We start from the raw sequence: 19,056 nt of genomic DNA on the forward strand, positions 1-19,056 counted from the left end.
GAGCTGCAGCGTCTCGGGAACGGGGCGCATATTTCCCAGCTGGTGTAATTGACCAGAAAGGGGGGGGGAGGCCGCCACTTTGCTAAAGGGAGGGCAGAACAGCCGTGGGCCTGCCATGGTAACTGAGAAGGCACCCCGCGAGAGAAAGAGCTGAGGCGAAACGAGCTGTACTTTCGCTACCGCACTATCCTTGTGAGGATCTGCGCGGTTGTGGTCCGGACTCGAGCTTGTTCAAAAGGTTTAGCCATTGGGCATATAGGATACAGATCACTCTCTATCGGTCCCTGCACGCAGGCGCTTCCCCGCCCCCACCATGACTGTCTAGTGAGGGTCATCTGAACGTCATTTTTCTAGACAGAAGGATTTGGTTAGGACTCTGCAAAGTCCATGGAGTCACGTAGGCCAGCACCTCAATTTCCAAAACCGTTTACTGGGTTGTTGTTGTTATTAGGAATTGTCACAGTCAGTTATTTGACTGGTAGATGGTGTTCGTCAGTGCGAGATCTAGCCAAGTTATTGTTGTTATTGATGATAACAACAACAATAATAAAAATAGAGAGACAATAAAGGGCACAAAGGTCCAGGAGGGTTAGGACTGCAGCTCCTTCTCAGACTGGTTGCAGGAATAAATACACTGGAGGTACTTCAGAAGCGCTAAAACAAATGATTTCAAGGCTTTTTAAAGGGAGTCCTCCATACCTGTACCTGCAGATACAGGTGATCCTTTAGAGTTCAGAATAAAATGATTATTTTCAGGAATAGAAAGTCCCTGGATTGATGCTCGGTTATTTTCGTGTGTTGGTTATTCTCCTGTTTGCCTGAAAGCTGTTCGCTTGCAGTCAATGCACATCTGGAACCAAGTCCTCCCCCAGATTCTAACACGGATTTTTAAAAAAGGACATTTACTTTTGTTCTCTAAATCCAGGTTGGGTCCTATGCACATTTACTCAGAAGTCAGTCCCTCTGTGGGGCTGACTCTCAAGTAAGTGTGCAGACAGGAGTGCCTTAGGTTGTGGACCTGGTGGCAAGTTGGCCTAGTAGGCAGGACGGATAAAGAAAAGTCAACGATCTCAAAGTTAGCAGCCTGAACCTATCGAGACTTCCTCCCAAGTCTCAGGACTGCAGCCTGCGATCTTCCGCCCTAATACCCACCAGCCAGCCACCTTTACAGACCTGACGAATACCGCGCTAGGCTTGACAGCTGTGATCCTAGGCACACTCAACTGGGACATACGTAGCTATGAAAATAGCTCAACGAAATTCGCTTCTCAGCGAATTCAATTAAGCCGAAGATTCTGGGACTATGGGAAACCATCGAGATCAGCTGAATGGGTAAGACCGATTGCTGCCCTGTAACATGCTCTCCTCTGTGGTGGCTCCCCTGAAGAGGCCGACACTTCTAAGCATTCCGTAGGTTCTGTCGAACAGCATTGTTCAGGGAGGGCATTTTGATAATGGGCTGTACTATAATGGAATTATTCAGCATGCGGAGCCGTGTTGGTCTGAAGAGGCAGAATAAAGTTTGAGTCCAGTGGCACCTTTAAGACCAACCAAGTTTCATTCTGGGTATAAGCTGCCTGCACCCGAAAGCTTCTATCCAGAATGAACCTTTTTTGGTCTTAAAGGTGCCACTGGACTCAAACTTTGTTATAATGGAATAATTCAGGAACAGGCTTCTTTGCGAAAGGAACAGAATTCCGGACTATACCGAGGTTAATTGTATTTTTTATCCTGTTCTTACTGCATTGTCTTCTACTTCTGCAATTCAATTTTCTGCGTTGTTAATGATATACCATGTCTGATACCTTTCCCCTTTTTTGCATGTTGTCCTAACTTTTGTAATCCTAGCCCTACTGCATTGTTTATTGAGATCCTGTCTGATTACAATTTAATGTATCTTGTGATCCGCCTTGGGACTTGATGAGAAATAAATATATTCCAGACAGGTGTTTCTGACCACTCCAAGGCACATTCTTCCTAGGGAGGAAGGTTGCCTATTGCACTCAATGGGACCCGCATAGAGTATGACAGGACAGCACAAATGTAAATAAGGAGAGAGGCAAGCATACCTACAAGTCCTCTAAACAGCTGCATCAGTGACTTCGGAGGATCATGAGAATTCATGCTGGCCCTTTGAAATCACGGAGACTTGTAACAAGAAATGTACGGTATCAGTTAAGTAGCACTTAAAACCAAACCATTTGCCTTCCACAGGGCATCATACCGAAAACAAGGAAAGGACGAGAAGGCCCCGAGGAATTCACGTGTCCGTCTGAAAACGTGCTTCCCACTTCTGTCAAACCAGGTCGCTGTGACCTGACCTCAAGCCTGCTCCCATTCTTCAGGGGTAGAAACGTTGCATTGATTCGGTGTAATTATCTGTAGCACTTCGGCCGAGCGGCACTAGCGCTTCATTGTTCCCTGTTTACACACATTGTTTCTTTATTTTCATCCATTCTCATTTACCTGTCATGAAGGGGAGGAAAAGCAGGGTACGGTACAGACTTGCCGGAAGCATGAGAGCCATTCCTTTTCAAAGCCACCGGACCAAAGAGTCGCTCTCGAAATCCCTCTCCGGTTCACTTTCTATGCATTTTGCAATCTGTAGTTTGTTTGTTTGTTTTTTAATGAACAGATTAAATGCGGGGCTCACTGGGGGGAAAGCATGGGGGGTAGAATTAGTATGTGTTTTTCTCTGGCCTTCTGCATTAGATTCTTTAATGTTCTGCATGCTCCACCGTATCTGGAAATGCGCTTGGGAAGTAATGCCCGTCTAAATTGCTGTCCTAAAGTGAAGATTAGGCCTGAGGTCCTTGGAAGTGATTTTGACAGGGGGTGTATGAGACTCGGGGGTTACACAGGCTATTTGATTCAGAGACCTGATCATTTGCCAGACGATGCCAAGAACCTGAAGGGAGTGATGGAAAACTTGCACGGGCTGATCTGAGTTTGCAAACTTTTAAGTAAGTTCCCACCATAATAAAGGACATCTGTGTTTAGGGCTGGAAGGCTTGCATGAATACGAGGAGATTTCCCTTAGCATCTTTGTTGCTTACTCCGTGTTTAGGCTGCAATCCCAGATACACTAACTATTGGGACTCTGTGGGATTTACTTCTGCGGGCGCATCTTTGGGACTGCCCGGCGAGGCCCATTTAATTCAATGGCTGTGTAAAGAGTTCAGAGAACTGCCTCCATAGTATTTTTTTTATCCTCCCTAGAACTCCCGCTCTTTGTCCGTCGTGGCCCTTTAAAAGCTAGCCAGCTAGATTTAAATAAAGTGGAACTCTGACACTGTCTCAAAGGGGAGGTGGATCACACCCCAGAGAACGTTTCGTTCTTTTTCTCTCTGAGTCTTTATTCCCAGAGATGGCTTCCGATTCAGGTCTGGATGTGGGGTGGGTCGGCATCTGCCAAGCCCCTGCAGAGCAGAGCAAGTGTAACCCCCGAATCCTGGATACTGTTCAAGGACCCTGCAATCCTCAATACCTTGTCTATTGCATTATTAATCCCCCCCCCAACAGCATTATTGATCACGCGGGAGAAAGAGCTTGCAGCAGATCCAGAGAGGATGCGACTGCTGTACAACCGTGTCAATTTCATAAAGGGCGAAGAGTGCACAAAACATTGGATAACTCGAATAACTAGGAGTGTCTTCGGTTAAAGGGAAGGTGAAATTCCAGGGGCACAAAGGACATCCTGGATACTCCGATTCCGCTTCTAAGCCCTGAAGTTGTTTAGTGCAAGGGTTGCGATCATTTCAAAAAGATGTTTTCTAGTATCCACCGCGCATGCATGCCTGAAAATATAGTGCCAGTTCCGATATGAGTCTAACAGGGGCCGATCTAGTGTCTCCCCAATGCAGGGAGGCTACACAAACACACCGATTCTTACCAAACCATTGGAAACTCGAAAGGATATTTCAAAGAAATGGCTATAAGTAGGGCATTAGGCTAGAGATCTACAGTGATTATATATATATAATCTAAAGAGCTAAATAGACCAGAACTTTCACTGTGTCTCAGGTTCTCGTCTTCCCCAGCAGGAGTTTTATACTTCCACATCTTTCCCAAGCCCGAACGTTTGAGTAACAACAACAATGGTTATCAACAGCTAATTAAATAGCTATCATTACGAGATTAAATTAATTATGTAGCCCAAATGATTTGCTTTTCTCGGGGTGGTAATTGAAATGCCTTCCCATTACATTAATGCACCTTGTTCGCTTTAATAGGCTGAAGTTGTAAAGTGGGACAGCTCTGCAGTCCTCCGGGCTGTTTGATGCGCTCGCAGATGAAGGAGCCGAGACTCGAGACTCCGCCGGCTTCTGACAAATGCATCTGTTTGTCATCAAGGGCTAGGCGCCTGCAAATTACATTAGCAGCATAATCATTATTATTTTTCTAAAGCAATCCTCTTTCTTTCTCGGGCATTTAATTGGTTCGTATACATGGGGGGGGGGGGTTACGGAGGCGAGGGGTTCTTCCTGATTATTAAAGCGACCCATTCAACTAACTGGTTTGAAGAGGGGTTGTTGGCATCTGACGACGCAGTCAGAGTTTGGAGAGACCCCCCCGCCGGATGTAGACGGGGTGCGTCTATTTCATTCACTGCGTTAAAAGCCAGTGAATCCCCATGTCTGAGACCTCGGTGTGGCTTCCAGTTCCATGAAATCCAGGGCGCCCCATCCTTCTGTTCCCCCATTGTTCTGGAGCCAGGGCCTCTGGCAACCAAGTTATTTCGTAAAGGGCACCCACCACCCACCAAGCGTTGCTTATCTCGGTTCACCCCGCAGCCTGGAACTGAAACGCGCAGTTTCTGGTTGCCATCGCTTCCTAGGATCACCCTTCCCTGCGGCTGGCAACTCTTGTCTTGTAAGGAAGAGCAAATATACTGGTGGTGGGCCTGCCTGGTAAGACGGTTTTGGCATCGTCGTCCAGCTCACGCCATACAGGAGGTGGGCTTTGATCATAGACTGATGGCATCAGTGTCGAGAGGCCCCCCCCTCCCCGTTTCCAGTAGAGGGGCTTCCTGGCAGATCTTTGCATAGATTTTTTTCATGAGCGGGAGGGGGGAGAGGGAGAGGTCTGCGCTCTCAGAATTTCCTCTTCATCTCATCAGCCCTAATTACTCCAGTGACTTTCCTGTTTTGGCAGAGTTACAGCGCTGGAAAGCGCCCTAATAACACAGCTCCGTTCGCTGCCCATGTCATTAACTTCTAATTTATTTAAAAGGGGAAAAAAAAAAAAAGAATCTAGGCTCCCAGCCGTTCGGAGCCAATGGCCTGAGTCATCGCCTGACGTCACTGCCTGACGCCTCTCTCATTGGCCCTGCCGCGCTTACTCAACTTCCCAAAGGAGGAAACGGCCAGAAGGCTCCCAAAAAGGGGGAGGAAAAAAAGTTTGCTGGGCTGTTGCGCTGGATGCGAGCGGAGCGGAGCGGACGGGCGGGCGCCTCCTGAGCCAGCGGCTGCTTGAGTGGCGCAGAGCAGGCGGCGGCGGGGGGACGCGGGGCCGTGCCGGCAGCTCCTCTGGGCAGGGATCCTTGGGCGCCGCGATGTCTTCTCCGGCCAAGGCGAAGGAGGTCTTCTCCTCAGACGAAGAGGGGCCCGCCGCCGGGGCCGAGGAGCACCGCAAAGTCAAGGTCTCCAGCTTGCCGTTCAGCGTGGAGGCGCTCATGTCCGACAAGAAGCCCCCCCGAGAGGCCAGCGCGGGCCTGGAGGGGGCCGGCTTGGGGACGTCCAGGCCCCTGCTCTTGCCCGGCCACGGCTCCAGGGAAGCGCCCAGCCCCGGGGGGCTCACGAAAACCTTCGAGACCTCGTCGGTGAAGTCCGAGAACTCCGAGGATGGGTCGTCGTGGATCCCGGAGGCCGGCAGATACTCCCCGCCCCCAAGTGAGTGTTGCTGGCCCGGGAGACCGGGGTCGGCGTCGGCGAAGCCGGCTGGGAGGGGAGAGGAGAGCCTGAAAGGACTCGGGGCGGGCGGGCGGGCGGGCGGGGGAGGGGAGGACTGAATGCTAAGAAGGAGCGCTGGCAGTCCAGGGTCCGGAGTCCAGAGCCCCGGGCAGGCACAGGCAGCTCGCGGGAAACCGCGGCCGGGTTTCAAAGGGAGGGGGGTCGCCAGGCAGCGATGCCTGCGGCCCAGGGAGAATATCCTGCCGTTCGGAGGGGACCCCTCGACGCCCTGGTGAAAAAGAAACGAGTCAATTCGAAAAGTCTTTGCCGGCGCTACGGGCACGGGTCTTCTCGAGGCGGGGCATTTTTCACCCGCGCCCGGAACTGCCCCCCGGGAGACCCCCGAGGCCCGCGGCGATTGCCGTCGCCGTCCCCCACCCACTCCGGCGCCGTCCCCCCCAACGAGATGGCGCGTTTGGGAAAGTGAGCTCCTTCCGAGACCGATGGGTGCCCTTTCGCGGGCCTTTTAGCTGCGGGGGGAAGGGACTCGGCGCGGTGTGCAGCCTGGGAAGCGGGTTCGGCAGACTCGCCGGCTTTGCCCTGTCGGGAGACGGGAGCGCGATTAGCATCATCGCCTTCTGGGGCCGGGCTCTGGTGCACCTGCTCGCAGAGGGCTGCCTGGAGGCGCCGGAGCGCACCTCCGTTGGCTCGCTCGGCTCGGCCCGGCGACTGATCGATAACCGCGGACAGCAGCCGGTAACTCCCCGTCGCGCACCGAACGTCCCTTTTCCAGTCGGGTTCTTGGGCCAAACTGGGCCGCCCGTTTTCAGTCTTGGAACGGCTGTTTCCTGGGATCTGGGTTTTCACATCTTGTTCGAAGCGGTTTCTTTCAGGGGCTTCTTCGACCCTCCCGGTTCCACTTTTCACTTTCTGCGCCTTGCTTCCCGACTTTGATGCCCTTTTCCTTGGATACCGATGTGCCCGCAAGAGTGCAGATATAAAACAACCTATATTGTCCTCCAGTTTCATCTCCTACTTAGGAGACACAGGGAGCAAACGATAACCGATGAAAAAGTAACCCATCCCTTTGGTCTTAATGGCTCTTTCAAGTTATTAATTAGCATGCAGTCAGGATCAGAAAATACTGATAAAAGCTTTATTTGTATGAACTGGAAAGGTAAGGCATTGCTCCAAAAAGAAGACATACAGTAATTCCACTTCTACAGAAAAACGGTTGGATCATGTTCCAGTAATAGTTAATAAGTCAAGTTCACTTTCATGGAAAGGAGAGAGAAAAGTTCCTTCTCCATTCTAGCAGGAAGTTTAACAGTGTCTTTATCCATTTCTGCCACATCCATTGCTTTATTGGAGCAGAAGGCTAACCTGACTATATATTGAAGTTATATTAGGGACATGCAGGGGAGAAGTGATAAAAGATTTAAAAAATGAACTTACTTATAAACGCTTCCAAGCATTTTCAGGAACAAAATATATGATATTGCTTTCCAGTCATGTACAAAACCCCAGAAAGGGCATTTGTTGTGGGAAACATAGAGAAGCATTGCTATACTAATGTCTATGTTTCTATTTCTGGTTGTTGTTTTTTGCTTTTCCAGCAAAGCCTCTATGCAGAAAATCAAGGCCTAGTTCCCTTTTCCTTCTCTAGGTTTCTGTGGCCTCTTGCCAGATCCTGTGTGTGTTTATTGAGGAAATATCCCATTGATATAAATTGTCCCAAGTGAGCATGGATGAGCCTGTAGCCTTAGAAGTAGCCCAGTTCTAGGCAAGTGAAAGCAGATGTCCATCCATTTAGTTCAATGGGACCCTCTGCCAGTGAAAGCAGATGCATATCCATTTAGGTAAATGGGACCCTCTCCCAGTTAAGTATGTTTAGGATTGCTGCTTGGTAGCCATTTCCCCAAAACTATCAAAACCTGGTGATAATTCTCAATCTGAACAGTGCTTACTGTTTATTACGTTTGTCCTGGAAACAGTACTTAAGAAGATACAATCTGAACAGTAGTGTAATTGAGAAGATGTACTGACAAATTTTCCTGTGCCATCACTGTAAACTGCTGGGTATTCTAAATCTGAACAGAATAAGTTGTTGCTATTTTGTCATCCCCCCCCCCCTCGGATATTTACTTGAGGGGTTGAAAACATGGAGTTGACTTAGGTCAAGTGTGTAAAAATAATCTAAATGCCCTTTCCTCCAGTAATTGTTTGGTTGAATTCAGTAGAACATCAGGGTGACCATTCTTTTTTTTTCTCTCTCTCTTCCTCTTCAAGAGAAGTGATGGGGTAAAACACTGATGCTTTCTGAGAATAGAATTTTTATTCTTCAGAGTCTGTGACTTTTTAAATGACTCCAAAGATTTTTATAAACCTATCTGTGGTCCTTAGGTCTCATTGTCTCTCAGTTGTATCCATTCACTTGTAGAGAAAAACTGATTCCTTGGTGATAATGCATCTTCTTTGGACAATCTAAACGTTATCTGGGGATTATTATTATTTAAAAAAACCAATGCTAACAAGTTGTGGTATGAAGTACAGGGAATACCTTCCTAGTCAGTTATTTAAAATACTTCAGTGTGCATATAATAAAGTGAACTTCAGGGCTTTCAGTCTTTTTTGCAGGGGAAACATGGTATCCAGCAGAAGAAATACAGGGATATAGTTTGAAAGAAGTTGAAAGAGAAATAAGTAACCATAGAAAGACTTACAGGTGACAGGCTTGGTTAGAAGGCCATTACAAAGGATTACATAGATGATGGCATACAAAAATTAGGTTTCTGAAACACATGTTGTTATGCGGTTGCTTCCTCTGTTGTCTTTTTAAAAAGGCATTTAGCCTGTGTTGTTTGTTTCATTTTTATATTAGATCAAAGTTACAAAGTCACACAAATTTAATCATTTCATCTCCAGAACAGAGAATCTGTAATATACCTATATCCTTCTAAACTTGTTACAGTATCTGTTGCTGAACTTCACATTTAGTGTTAGAATAATTCCAATATATAGCAAATAAAGGCCAAGACTCTACAAAATCAGACATACCTCAGTTTCCGTGTCCACATATACCTGTGATAGATTGTTTACTTCACAAAACCTCAATGAAACACTTATAGTTAAGTGCACATTTGAAGAGCTTTTGGCTTAAAAGCTCACAGTAAACTGAGATAAAGATACATTCCTATGCATATCAAAATGTGAAATGTGTTCTACAGAAGTCACATTATAAATAACTTTTCCACAATTGCCATGTGTTGACAACATTGTGCACTTGATAAACAATGTATGATATGGAGATATTTTGTATTTTGAGCAAATTCAAATTTTCACCGGAAAACACAGAAATCACCTTTATAGTTACTAGCCTCCCTCAGCATCACAGAGTGTAGTTATTAATAAATTATCCTAGGCTTTGCTTTAAGTGGGGTGAGGAGTGAAACTGAAAATTTCACATACCATATTCCAGTAACACCCCCCATTGCATTATTTCAAGCATTTTTACTCTGAAGTTCTTTGGGGCTTATAGGTAAAGTTTAACTAGCAACCTGACCCTAAGCATTGATGTTTCATTGTAAGCCACACTGGTTTAAGTAGGATTTATTCTGTATTAGTTCATATTATTGTAGCTGTACTGTGTTTTATATTTCCAAAGTCCTTTTTACATTCTAAAAGAGAACACAGGAAAGGGGGGGCAGTCATTGTTACTACTATATTCATTTTCAATAATGCCAATGTCTTGGGTTGGTATGCTTCTTAATCTTTTAAGTAAAACTTTTTTCATAATTGAGTTTTTCTTTAACACTGTCAGTGCAATCCTAGTAGAGTTACTCCCATCTATTGATTCCAATAGAGTGGGATAACTCTTTGTAGGTTTGCATTGTGTGATGTTCAGCACAAGCTAAGTCCCAGTGAAGCCAGTGTGCCTCATGGCCACTGAGATAGTGCTAAGGAAAGTCTGCTCTATTACTTTGTAAATTACAGAGTTGTAATGGAACAAGATATTAAACAAATCCCTCTTCTTCTATTAGCTACAGATGTTTTGTTGCTGTATATTTTTAAAGTTTTAACATGTGTCGTAAAGGCTGTATGTTGACTCCACATGTCAGCCTCCCTTTCCCTTGGTCTTGTCTCTCGTCACAGATCACAAGTCTACCATAGATTTCATTGAAAGTTTTAGCAGTGCACAGAGACAGGGGGAGTCCCTTTCCAGACCTATTTCCGTGTCCTCGGGCAAAGTTTCAACAAAAATGTGTGATCAAAGATGCTATTCACAGTGAATAAATCCTAGTGAGTAGTGGCTAGGGATGCATTTCTTTCTACCCCTTCTGATTTCTAATTTATAGTCAATTCTTTTACTAATCTGTTCCCCATCTATATTCTTTTCCAGTAGTGATCTGTAGACCTCTTTGTTTCTTCATGTCTCACTGACACACATGCTATAGTGAGATGAGAGGCTTCTAGATGTTCTTAAGAAATGCAGATCTTCTCACCAGAGACTATGTGCAGAATGTTGGCAGAAAATACAGGTGGTTGGCAATCCATTCACCTCAGCAAGGTAGAGCATTCATCTGGATGAGATGCAGGGTGGATTGTCCTCTCTGGCGGTGGGGCTGGAAACCCTTGGGTACTTCCAGAGAGGTACATAGCTACAGCTGAAAGTAACAATGCTATCTCAAGAACATTCTGGCCAATGTCACTCCCATAATGATGTTTATTGTTTCATTCTGGCACACCTTTGCTATAATAGTAATGGTCAAACTGGAATTTAAAATTTAGGGTAGGACTCTGTCCAGAATACCATTTGAAACCCTTTACAGAAACAGTGAATTGCTCACTGAAATCCCACTGATGTGAGGCACATGCCTTAGCAAAAGGAATACCTCCCAGTACACCTACACAATTCCCAGTCTTCCCAGTTTTGAAACATTTTTAAACACATTGGTCTTCTGTTTCCAGTTTATGTTTTACAGGGTCGATGTGACAAGCATGTATCTTACCATAGCACCAATCAGGGAGTCAGGATTAGTTGCCACTCCCTGGGGGACAGCCAATCCAGGTTTGCTACTTTTGTATGAGGGGATCAATAATAGTGGAGAATACAGCAATCTGGCTAAACCCTTTCATTGATCCACTGCGATACTTTCATAAATTTTGCTAAAACCACTCTTAGGACATCTGCATTATGAACTGACAATAAGTTATAAACAGTAGCATAATTCATTAGTTGCATTTTCCATTTTTGAACAAAAATACATACAGTCTAAATTTGCAATGCGCTCTCATTCCCATGCTGTGAAACCAATGTAACCACATGTAAACAGGGTGTTCCGCAATCTGATGCATGTCTAATTTTTGACAGGTATTGTTTATCCCTTTTTTGGGAGGGTAACTGATCTTTGTTTTTATTTTCAGGGCACCTGAGTCCCACAGCCTGTACACTGAGAAAGCACAAGACCAATCGGAAGCCTCGAACACCTTTTACCACCTCTCAGCTGCTGGCTTTAGAACGTAAATTCCGGCAGAAGCAGTACCTTTCAATTGCTGAAAGAGCCGAGTTCTCCAGCTCTCTTAACCTCACAGAGACCCAAGTCAAAATCTGGTTCCAAAACCGAAGGGCCAAGGCAAAGAGACTGCAAGAAGCCGAGCTGGAAAAGCTAAAAATGGCTGCCAAGCCCATGTTGCCTTCTGGCTTCAGCCTCCCTTTCCCCATCAACTCCCCCATCCAGGCCGCCTCGCTCTATGGAACGTCATATCCCTTTCATAGACCTGTGCTTCCCATCCCACCTGTAGGACTCTATGCTACTCCTGTCGGATATAGCATGTACCACTTATCGTAAGAAGATGGGAAAGTATCACGGCAATGCTATATAGACTTCCTGGTGGATCTTGCCCCGTCCAAGAGTGCAGTACAAAAAACCAGTACTGGTTGTTTTCCTGCATGCTTGTATGTGCCTTATCAAGTATATAGGAGTTTGAAAGTAAAGCAGAGCCTGTGTTCTGCAGGTTGGGGAACCAGCCAGGTGTGATCTCAACTCTCAAAAACTGATCCTGAAAGAAAGGTGTTTTGTTTTTTTCCTGAATGCTTAAACTAATATAGTTTGTTTATATACTGCAGGGGGTTGGGAGGGAGAAGGGCTCAAACTTAAATCATGTGTTTTCAGGGCATACCGTATTTGTTTCCTTATGACGTTCCCTGTGGAATACTGAGATGTGGGCCTTTTAAAAATAGGAGCACATCATCCTTTACAATGAAGAAATTTTCAGCCAGATCCTATGCACATATTTTCAGAAGTCCCACTGTATGCAATGGCAGTTGTTCCCATTTAGAGAGTGTGTGTGTATGGGTATGTTGGAATGCAGGCTTCGATTTGTTGTGACTGGGTAGGGGAAGTTTAAAGATTGACTGGTAATTGTGCTTTGTTTTGAATACCAACTTCAGAAGTAAAAATCAATGTTAAGAGAAACAAATGTAAGACAGGGCAAACTGAGCTGCTCTCCATATTTCCTCATGGGCCTTAGCCTCCACTGTGTTCCATAAATTATATTTTAAGCAGCTGGGATATTAGAAATTAAAAATTCTGGACTAGATGAGCATTGGGTCCAGTAGAACAATCATTAGGTTTTAGAATACAGTTCTTAAAAACAATTCCCTAATATTTGCTGTAGAGCAGAAATAAATGGGACTGATTCAGTGGAAAAGGAATAGCCTGAGAAGGCGTGAAATGAATAATGATTTTGCCAACCTTTAGCTGACAGTTTATTCTTGTTTCTAGAATGACATGTAAGGATGGGTCTACAGCAGCCAAGGAAGAGGGTAGGTTGTAAGAGCTTTGTCTTGACTCTACTCTCCCTTGTTTGGTTAACCATTGCCACTTAACAGTCAAGACAATTTACACTTGGCTATTTGATGCCAGGCAAAAATTAGAATAGAGGTATGAATACATTACTTTTCAGAACTGTGTGTGTACATGAAGAGAGACTATTGAAATTATGTTGCAGCATCGTTTTGTTTTTATTGATGCCATATTGTGTTAACCATTATTAGCATATAAGAATAAATTATACTTAAATGTTTCTTGAAAGACACAGACCCAGCAAACCAAAAAAAACTTATGGGAACAAGATGGTGCTGCCCATACCAGCAAAATGACCCTTTCCCCTTTTCTTTTTATTTTGGAGGAAAAGGGTTGCATTTTGTTATTCTAATTGTTTTATTATTGTGGTATGGCTAAACTTAGTGGTAAAATGTCTGTGGAGGATGCAGATTACTAAAGACTGGACTTCTCCAGGGTGTTACAAAGGAAAGAAACCACAAGATTTTTTTTTGTCTTTTCCCTACTACAGGCTGTGTTATAAATTCTGCCGAATTAGCTCAGTTCCACTCTTTTACCACTCAGCTTACTACAATCCCTTTGAAAGGGATGCCTTGTACAATTTTATATATTTTATTGAAGATTTATTATTTCTTATCTCTTTTATTTAGAATTAAATTAAAAAAACTTGTTTAATTGTGTGTGGGTCTGTCAGTACTTGGAGTTCTTTTTATAAGGGAAAAAGAACATCTTCCATTTATGGGGTGGGGGAGTTAAGATCAAAGAAATACTCAGAATTGTAATCTTTCAAACTTTATTTTATTTAGTTTCCATTTTTCTTAAACTCCACTCTGAAGAAAAGCAAACCTTCAGTGAGCAGTCAAAGGAAAAAATGCATATTATACATTCTAAATAAAAAGCCAAATCTTTAAAACCCTCCTGTTATTTAATGCTGCTTTAGCACTTTTACTATATACAAAGTTTCCATAGCAATGTCCTGGTTTCTTCCTTTATCCAAGTCTTTTATAAAGGTACTAATTGTTTACACCAGGGAGTAAACAGCAAGGACATTTCCCTAATGGTCTAAGTCAAAGGGAAATCCTGGTTCAATCAAAGGTAGTAAGAGGACTTTAATTTACTCTGGTTGCTACACAGGTTTTCCTGAAAGATAACTCTCACGAAATTCAATGGGACTTGCTCCCAAGTAACTACACGTGCTTGTTTTCCTTATCAGGTCAAAGTGCAGGGTCACCACTAGAGGTGTGCTCTTCTGCCTATCAAGTCCCATTTAAAATCCTGGGGATTTGCTACCGAGTCTAAACACACAGCATAGGGCTTGCATTCTTCTTTTTTTGAACCACTCATTTCTACCTGTCACCTGATTTCAAAGCACCAGCTGTTCTAGGCAGTCCATCTGAAGTAGTGCTTGGGCGTCTGACCCCTGCCTACCTGAAATGGCTTGTGTAGTTTTAGAGGTATAAAGACAAGTGCCTGCCAAGCCAAAACTTGCTGGAAGAGACCCGAAGGGTTCAAGGAGGGGGAGGTTTCCAACATGGCTGATATGTTGCTTCTTGCAATGCTCCTCAGATTGCTTGTGAATGTTGCCTGAAACTTTTTCTTCCACCTTGGGGAAGGAGTGATCAATTTATTTAAGTAGTGTTTCCCATCTGGTAACTATCCGAGTCCAGACAAACAGATTGCTTTTTCTTTATGGAAGGGTTCATTCAGACTGTCCCAATCTGTCCCCATTTTACCTTTCGAGGGCAGAGATGAGGGTTTTTTGAGTCAGAAAAGCACTTCCTGCCTTGAAGCAGGATCCTGGTTTTTGTGACTTAAAGAGGCCTGGGATGATGTCTGGGCCAGTTTTAATAACAAGGCCAACCCTTTGGGAGCTGTGAGCGCCTCTCCAATCAGCTGACTGGAGGATCTTGCCTATGCTGGGGCCTTTGTTTCTTTATCATGAGACTCAGCATTGTACAGTCGGGTCTGGTGGCGTAGGTAGGTGGGGAGTCAGGCAGACTTGCTGGGTGCACAGCCAGACCTCCCATTCCTAACACAGGCTCTGTGTCAGATTAACACCATGTTCCCATCTGAGCTGATGCAGAGAGAGGGCAGCTAGTGTGTCTCTGTGCCACAAGCCCATTCGCTGGTTCTGTGAACCTTCTCCGCCTCTTGGCCTCTGCAGCTACATGCCACTGACCTTGGAGTCAATGGACCTACTCAGGAGTAAAATTGCTACACACTTCCCCCCATTGCATCTCCATCTTCAAATCTTCACAGGTTACATTGCCACCAATCAGGCAATTAACTGGAAGCAAGTTTCTTACTATACCGTTAGGCCCAAGAGCCTGCAGAGGTGCAAGAATTTGACAAGGTGATCCAAAAGAAGCCAGGTTTAAACATCAACAACACCGAATGCAGTTCGCTTTATATTGTAGATTCCCCCTCATCGCATCCTCCCCAGGCTTTTCCCATTATATTTTATCGACTTTTTAAAAATTGGTCTCTCTCTTTAGAAGAAGGGTAGGCCGTAGCTTAGCAGAGAGGCCAATGATCCTTAATGCCCTGGGGGCGGGGGAGAAGCAGCCACAAGGCTGTGGAGGTTCATAAAGCAAGGAGTTTTTGGGCATAAATCAAGCAGAGTCAGGGATTACCAGGAAATCTGCACGCTGGAAATTCCTTGGGCAAAGGAGCTTTGAGGGTGTTACCAGGGGGGATCTTGCAAGGGACTCTAGATTTATTGCAGGGGGCCAGGGTGTTGAAGAGAGAGAAACTCTCCAACCTTCCCCTTGCAGCAGAGACAGTAATTGAATTTTCCACCCGGGGCCCGATTTATTAGGCTGATCCAATCGAAGCTTTCAGAAAGGCCGAGATAATTGAATATTACCTTTTACGACATGGAGGCGTCTTTTTTTTTTTTAAGGTACGGTTTCATCACACGTCTAATGGGAGGTGCCCCGGAGGCAACTGGCTGGATGTGTGTAAACGGAATCAATTACATCCCCTGAACACGCGGAAACAACGCTGCCTCGTTACACACACACACCCCCGCCCCGCCGAGCGTTTACTAAGACGCTGGGAAAGAGGCTCTTGGATGGGGGGGGGGGGCGTGATTTGAACGCAAAAGTTGAATCGTTTCTGAACTGGTTTTTGACACAAAGCAGATGTGATTATTAGAGAGAGTGTGTGAGAGAGGAATCCGACTGAGACGCGTTCTTGGTTGGCACCCGAAGTAGAAAGGAAAAATTTAAAAATAATCCGGTAGAAAGCGAACCGTAATTGGAGCAATAAATACTCGACGTTTCCAAAGGAAGGCGCAAACATCCGCGGCGTGAAAAATGGTTGCGAGCTTTCCAAATTCCAACTTGATGAGCAGAGTCTGGCCCCGGCGCTGGCAGAAATGTAACTCCCCCCCCCCCCCACTTTCTCCCGGACTCTAAATTCCCCAGCCTCGCAGCTGTTGACATAAACACTTAGGAATGGGCTGTCTGGGCACGGCTGAGCCACTGGCCGGCCGACGCTGCGGAGTCTGCCTTTCGTGTTGTCACATTGCCTTATCCAACCCCGAGGTTTCCTTTCCTGCTCACCGGGGAGGGCGAAGCGGAGCTGCGACTGAAGCTCTGTTCTGCTGGCTTCGAAATGTGGTTTGGCCCATGGGGCGGGCTCTTTTCCACGCAGGGAACCCAGCGCACCGCTGACACTCTGTGCGCGCAGCAGAGGAAGTTCGAGCTGCGCTCCGATCGCCTTACAAGGTTTTACTGGACCTTTTCCAGCTCAAAGGCGCATACGTAGACCTTGCAGCCTAGCAGCGGGATTCGGAAGTCAGGCCCACTCAATTCAACCTGGGGCTTAGTGGCCTGTGAGCACATGATCGACGCTTACCTGGCAATTGCTGAGGATAGACTGATGAGATTCTGGGTCCATTTTGATTAACACTCGAATGTAAGGCCTTCGAGGAGCAATGCGATCACTTTCCTTTAAGCCTGAGCAGCTCAAGCCAATGCATATTTACTGGAAACTGATGTCATCGGATTCGAAATGTACGCAGGACAAAAACTGCACTTCGGTCCACCTGCATTTAATAGGATTAGTCTGGAGCTAGGTTTGTGGGGCCAGCAATAATATCAATTTTAGAAGGAGTTCTCCACCTCAAGCCTTTCCCCTCTGAATTCCCATTGACAGAGGCAGGCATCGGATCTCTGACCTGATAAAGCTACGGGGTGACTTTCTAGTAAATTTCAGGCCAGGCACTCGAGGACAAGAGAGGAAAAGGAAGAGATCCCGGACAAGCGTCTGGAATCGGAATTTGAGTTGGCTAATATAGAAACAAAGGTTGCTAGTATTCAGTTCAGTTGACCTTTATTGGCATAAAATACCTTAAAAAGGATTACTACACACACATACACACACACTTAAAACCTAGTATTCGTGGAAGGATGATTACAAGAATAGCTAGGGATTTTGTACGTATGCTAGTGACCGAGGCGAAAAGATCGGAATGCGCATTTTTCGCTTATTACATAAGCACACAGGCCGACAGATACCGACAGTTATACTGAATTTTTGGGGGGAGTAAGTACATCTTCGACACCCAGATCCTATACAAGTAATAAAACAGGTTTTGTTGAAATCCAAGAATAACTGCTGAAAATCAGGAGCACTTTTTGCATTTGGGAAGGGGTGCAAACACTTTTCGGCGAGTCAGCCCCCCTGCGAAGGATTCTGGGTAGGCTTGCTTAGAATTGCTCTTGAATTAGCTGCACAAGCAGTTTTGCTATCTGTCTAACAGGTCTATTCTGAGTTTGATCATTCAGATGGGAACCCCTCCCTGGACCATTACATCCACGCTGCCCGTATCTCTTGAGCTCTGGAGATCTTTTTCTGAACTCTCTCACCAGCCCGACTCTGTTACGTGTTTTTTCTCAGTCCCACTTTGATCTAAGGCACTTACTCCCCGCTGGTTTTGCATAGGATTGCAGCCTTCATTGTAATTAATTGAAGGGACACAGCGTTCACGGGCCGAGCCGAAGGTCAGTCCCCATCATTATGCATATGGGTGAACACAGAGGTATGGAGGTATTGCTACGGATTGCTTTCAGCTGATCACCCTGCCCTTCACCCCCAGACTCACAGAAGGTCCTCTGCATTGTCCTTTGGTTCCGCCCCCCCCCCCCCCCCGAAGAATCTTAGAAACACGAACAAGGCAGTAATTTTTTCAAGATCATACAATATATTGACGAAAATGTATGATTTTAGCGAAACTTACTCCTTAGTAAGGGTATAATGTCCTTACAGTACAGTCTAGCCACATTGAAAACCACAACCGCGCTGATTTCAGTGGGAAAGACAGCTGATCACGTGGTCCCATCGAAACACAAGGGCTATGCAGGCCGCTGAGTTCCATGGCGTTTGTGCCCAGGTACGTGTGTCTGGCAAGCGAATCTGCGCAGGTCCTGAGAATTTCTGGGCAATCCTAACCAGAGATGCACCCTTTGAAATCCACGTGCAAAATTTTTCTATCCCTGCTACAAAAGTTTTATACCATTCTAAGGGGAATAGCGAAAACTAGAAATACAGGAAACAAAAAATGTGAAGAGAGGAGGAGAATCTGAGGAGAATCTTGCGCTCTTCCACCCCGGTCCGGTACGAATTGACTCGGACACAAGCCCAAAGAAATTAAATGGGACTGTTGCCAAATCAGTGTGCAGATGATTACAGCGCACAAAACTCCTGACTGTCCAGTACGCAGGGGGACTTTTGAAGACAAATCCCTATGTTATTTACCTATTTCAGAGAACAGCCAATGCAAGTGAATCCCTCAAAAGAATCCCCGCGCAGCAGCTCTAGAGACAGATCGTAGGAGCACAACCTCCGACTCGGGAGGAAAACCGACAAGCGCAATAGAAGGGCGGGGACTCTGCGGGCTAAAATCTTTATTTGAGAATTCCCGTCCCATTGATCTCTACGGGACTTTTCTTCCAAGTAAATCTGTTTAGGCTCAGCTTACAAATGACTTCCGCTGCTGTACAGATCCCGATGACATTTTCTCGAAAGTCATTCCAGCTGGTACGAACGGAGCTTCCCCGTCCCGCGTTCAGACTGGGCTGGGGGTGGGGGGAGCAAGAAGAAGGCGCATTCGAAAGGTGCCTCCGAACATCTCGTTCAGATGCAGTAAACGCCTTCGGCTACGGATGCAACCCTAAACTTGCGGACAAGGGAATAAGGCCCATGGAACCCAATGAGACTTCCTCCCCAGTTTAGCTGGGCTGTTGAAGATTGTTTTGTCTTGGACGCGAGCACCACCGGAAAGGGGGGGGGATTTCTCTGCTTCTCGGACTGGG

The 19,056-nt window shown here is 45.7% G+C and overlaps 1 protein-coding gene across 1 annotated transcript; it reads left to right on the forward strand.

Moving 5' to 3' along the window:
- The first annotated feature begins 5,435 nt into the window (after positions 1–5,435).
- MSX2 (msh homeobox 2) lies at positions 5,436–12,124 on the forward strand. Its single transcript, XM_015427014.1, has 2 exons — positions 5,436–5,891; positions 11,316–12,124. Exons 1-2 carry the CDS (start codon positions 5,555–5,557, stop codon positions 11,738–11,740), a joined length of 762 nt encoding a protein of 253 aa, XP_015282500.1. The 5' UTR covers positions 5,436–5,554; the 3' UTR covers positions 11,741–12,124.
- Positions 12,125–19,056: the final 6,932 nt, after the last annotated feature.

Source organism: Gekko japonicus, unplaced genomic scaffold, assembly GCF_001447785.1.
Source record: "Gekko japonicus isolate JY-2015 unplaced genomic scaffold, Gekko_japonicus_V1.1 scaffold349, whole genome shotgun sequence".
Classification (NCBI taxonomy): Eukaryota; Metazoa; Chordata; class Lepidosauria; order Squamata; family Gekkonidae; genus Gekko; species Gekko japonicus.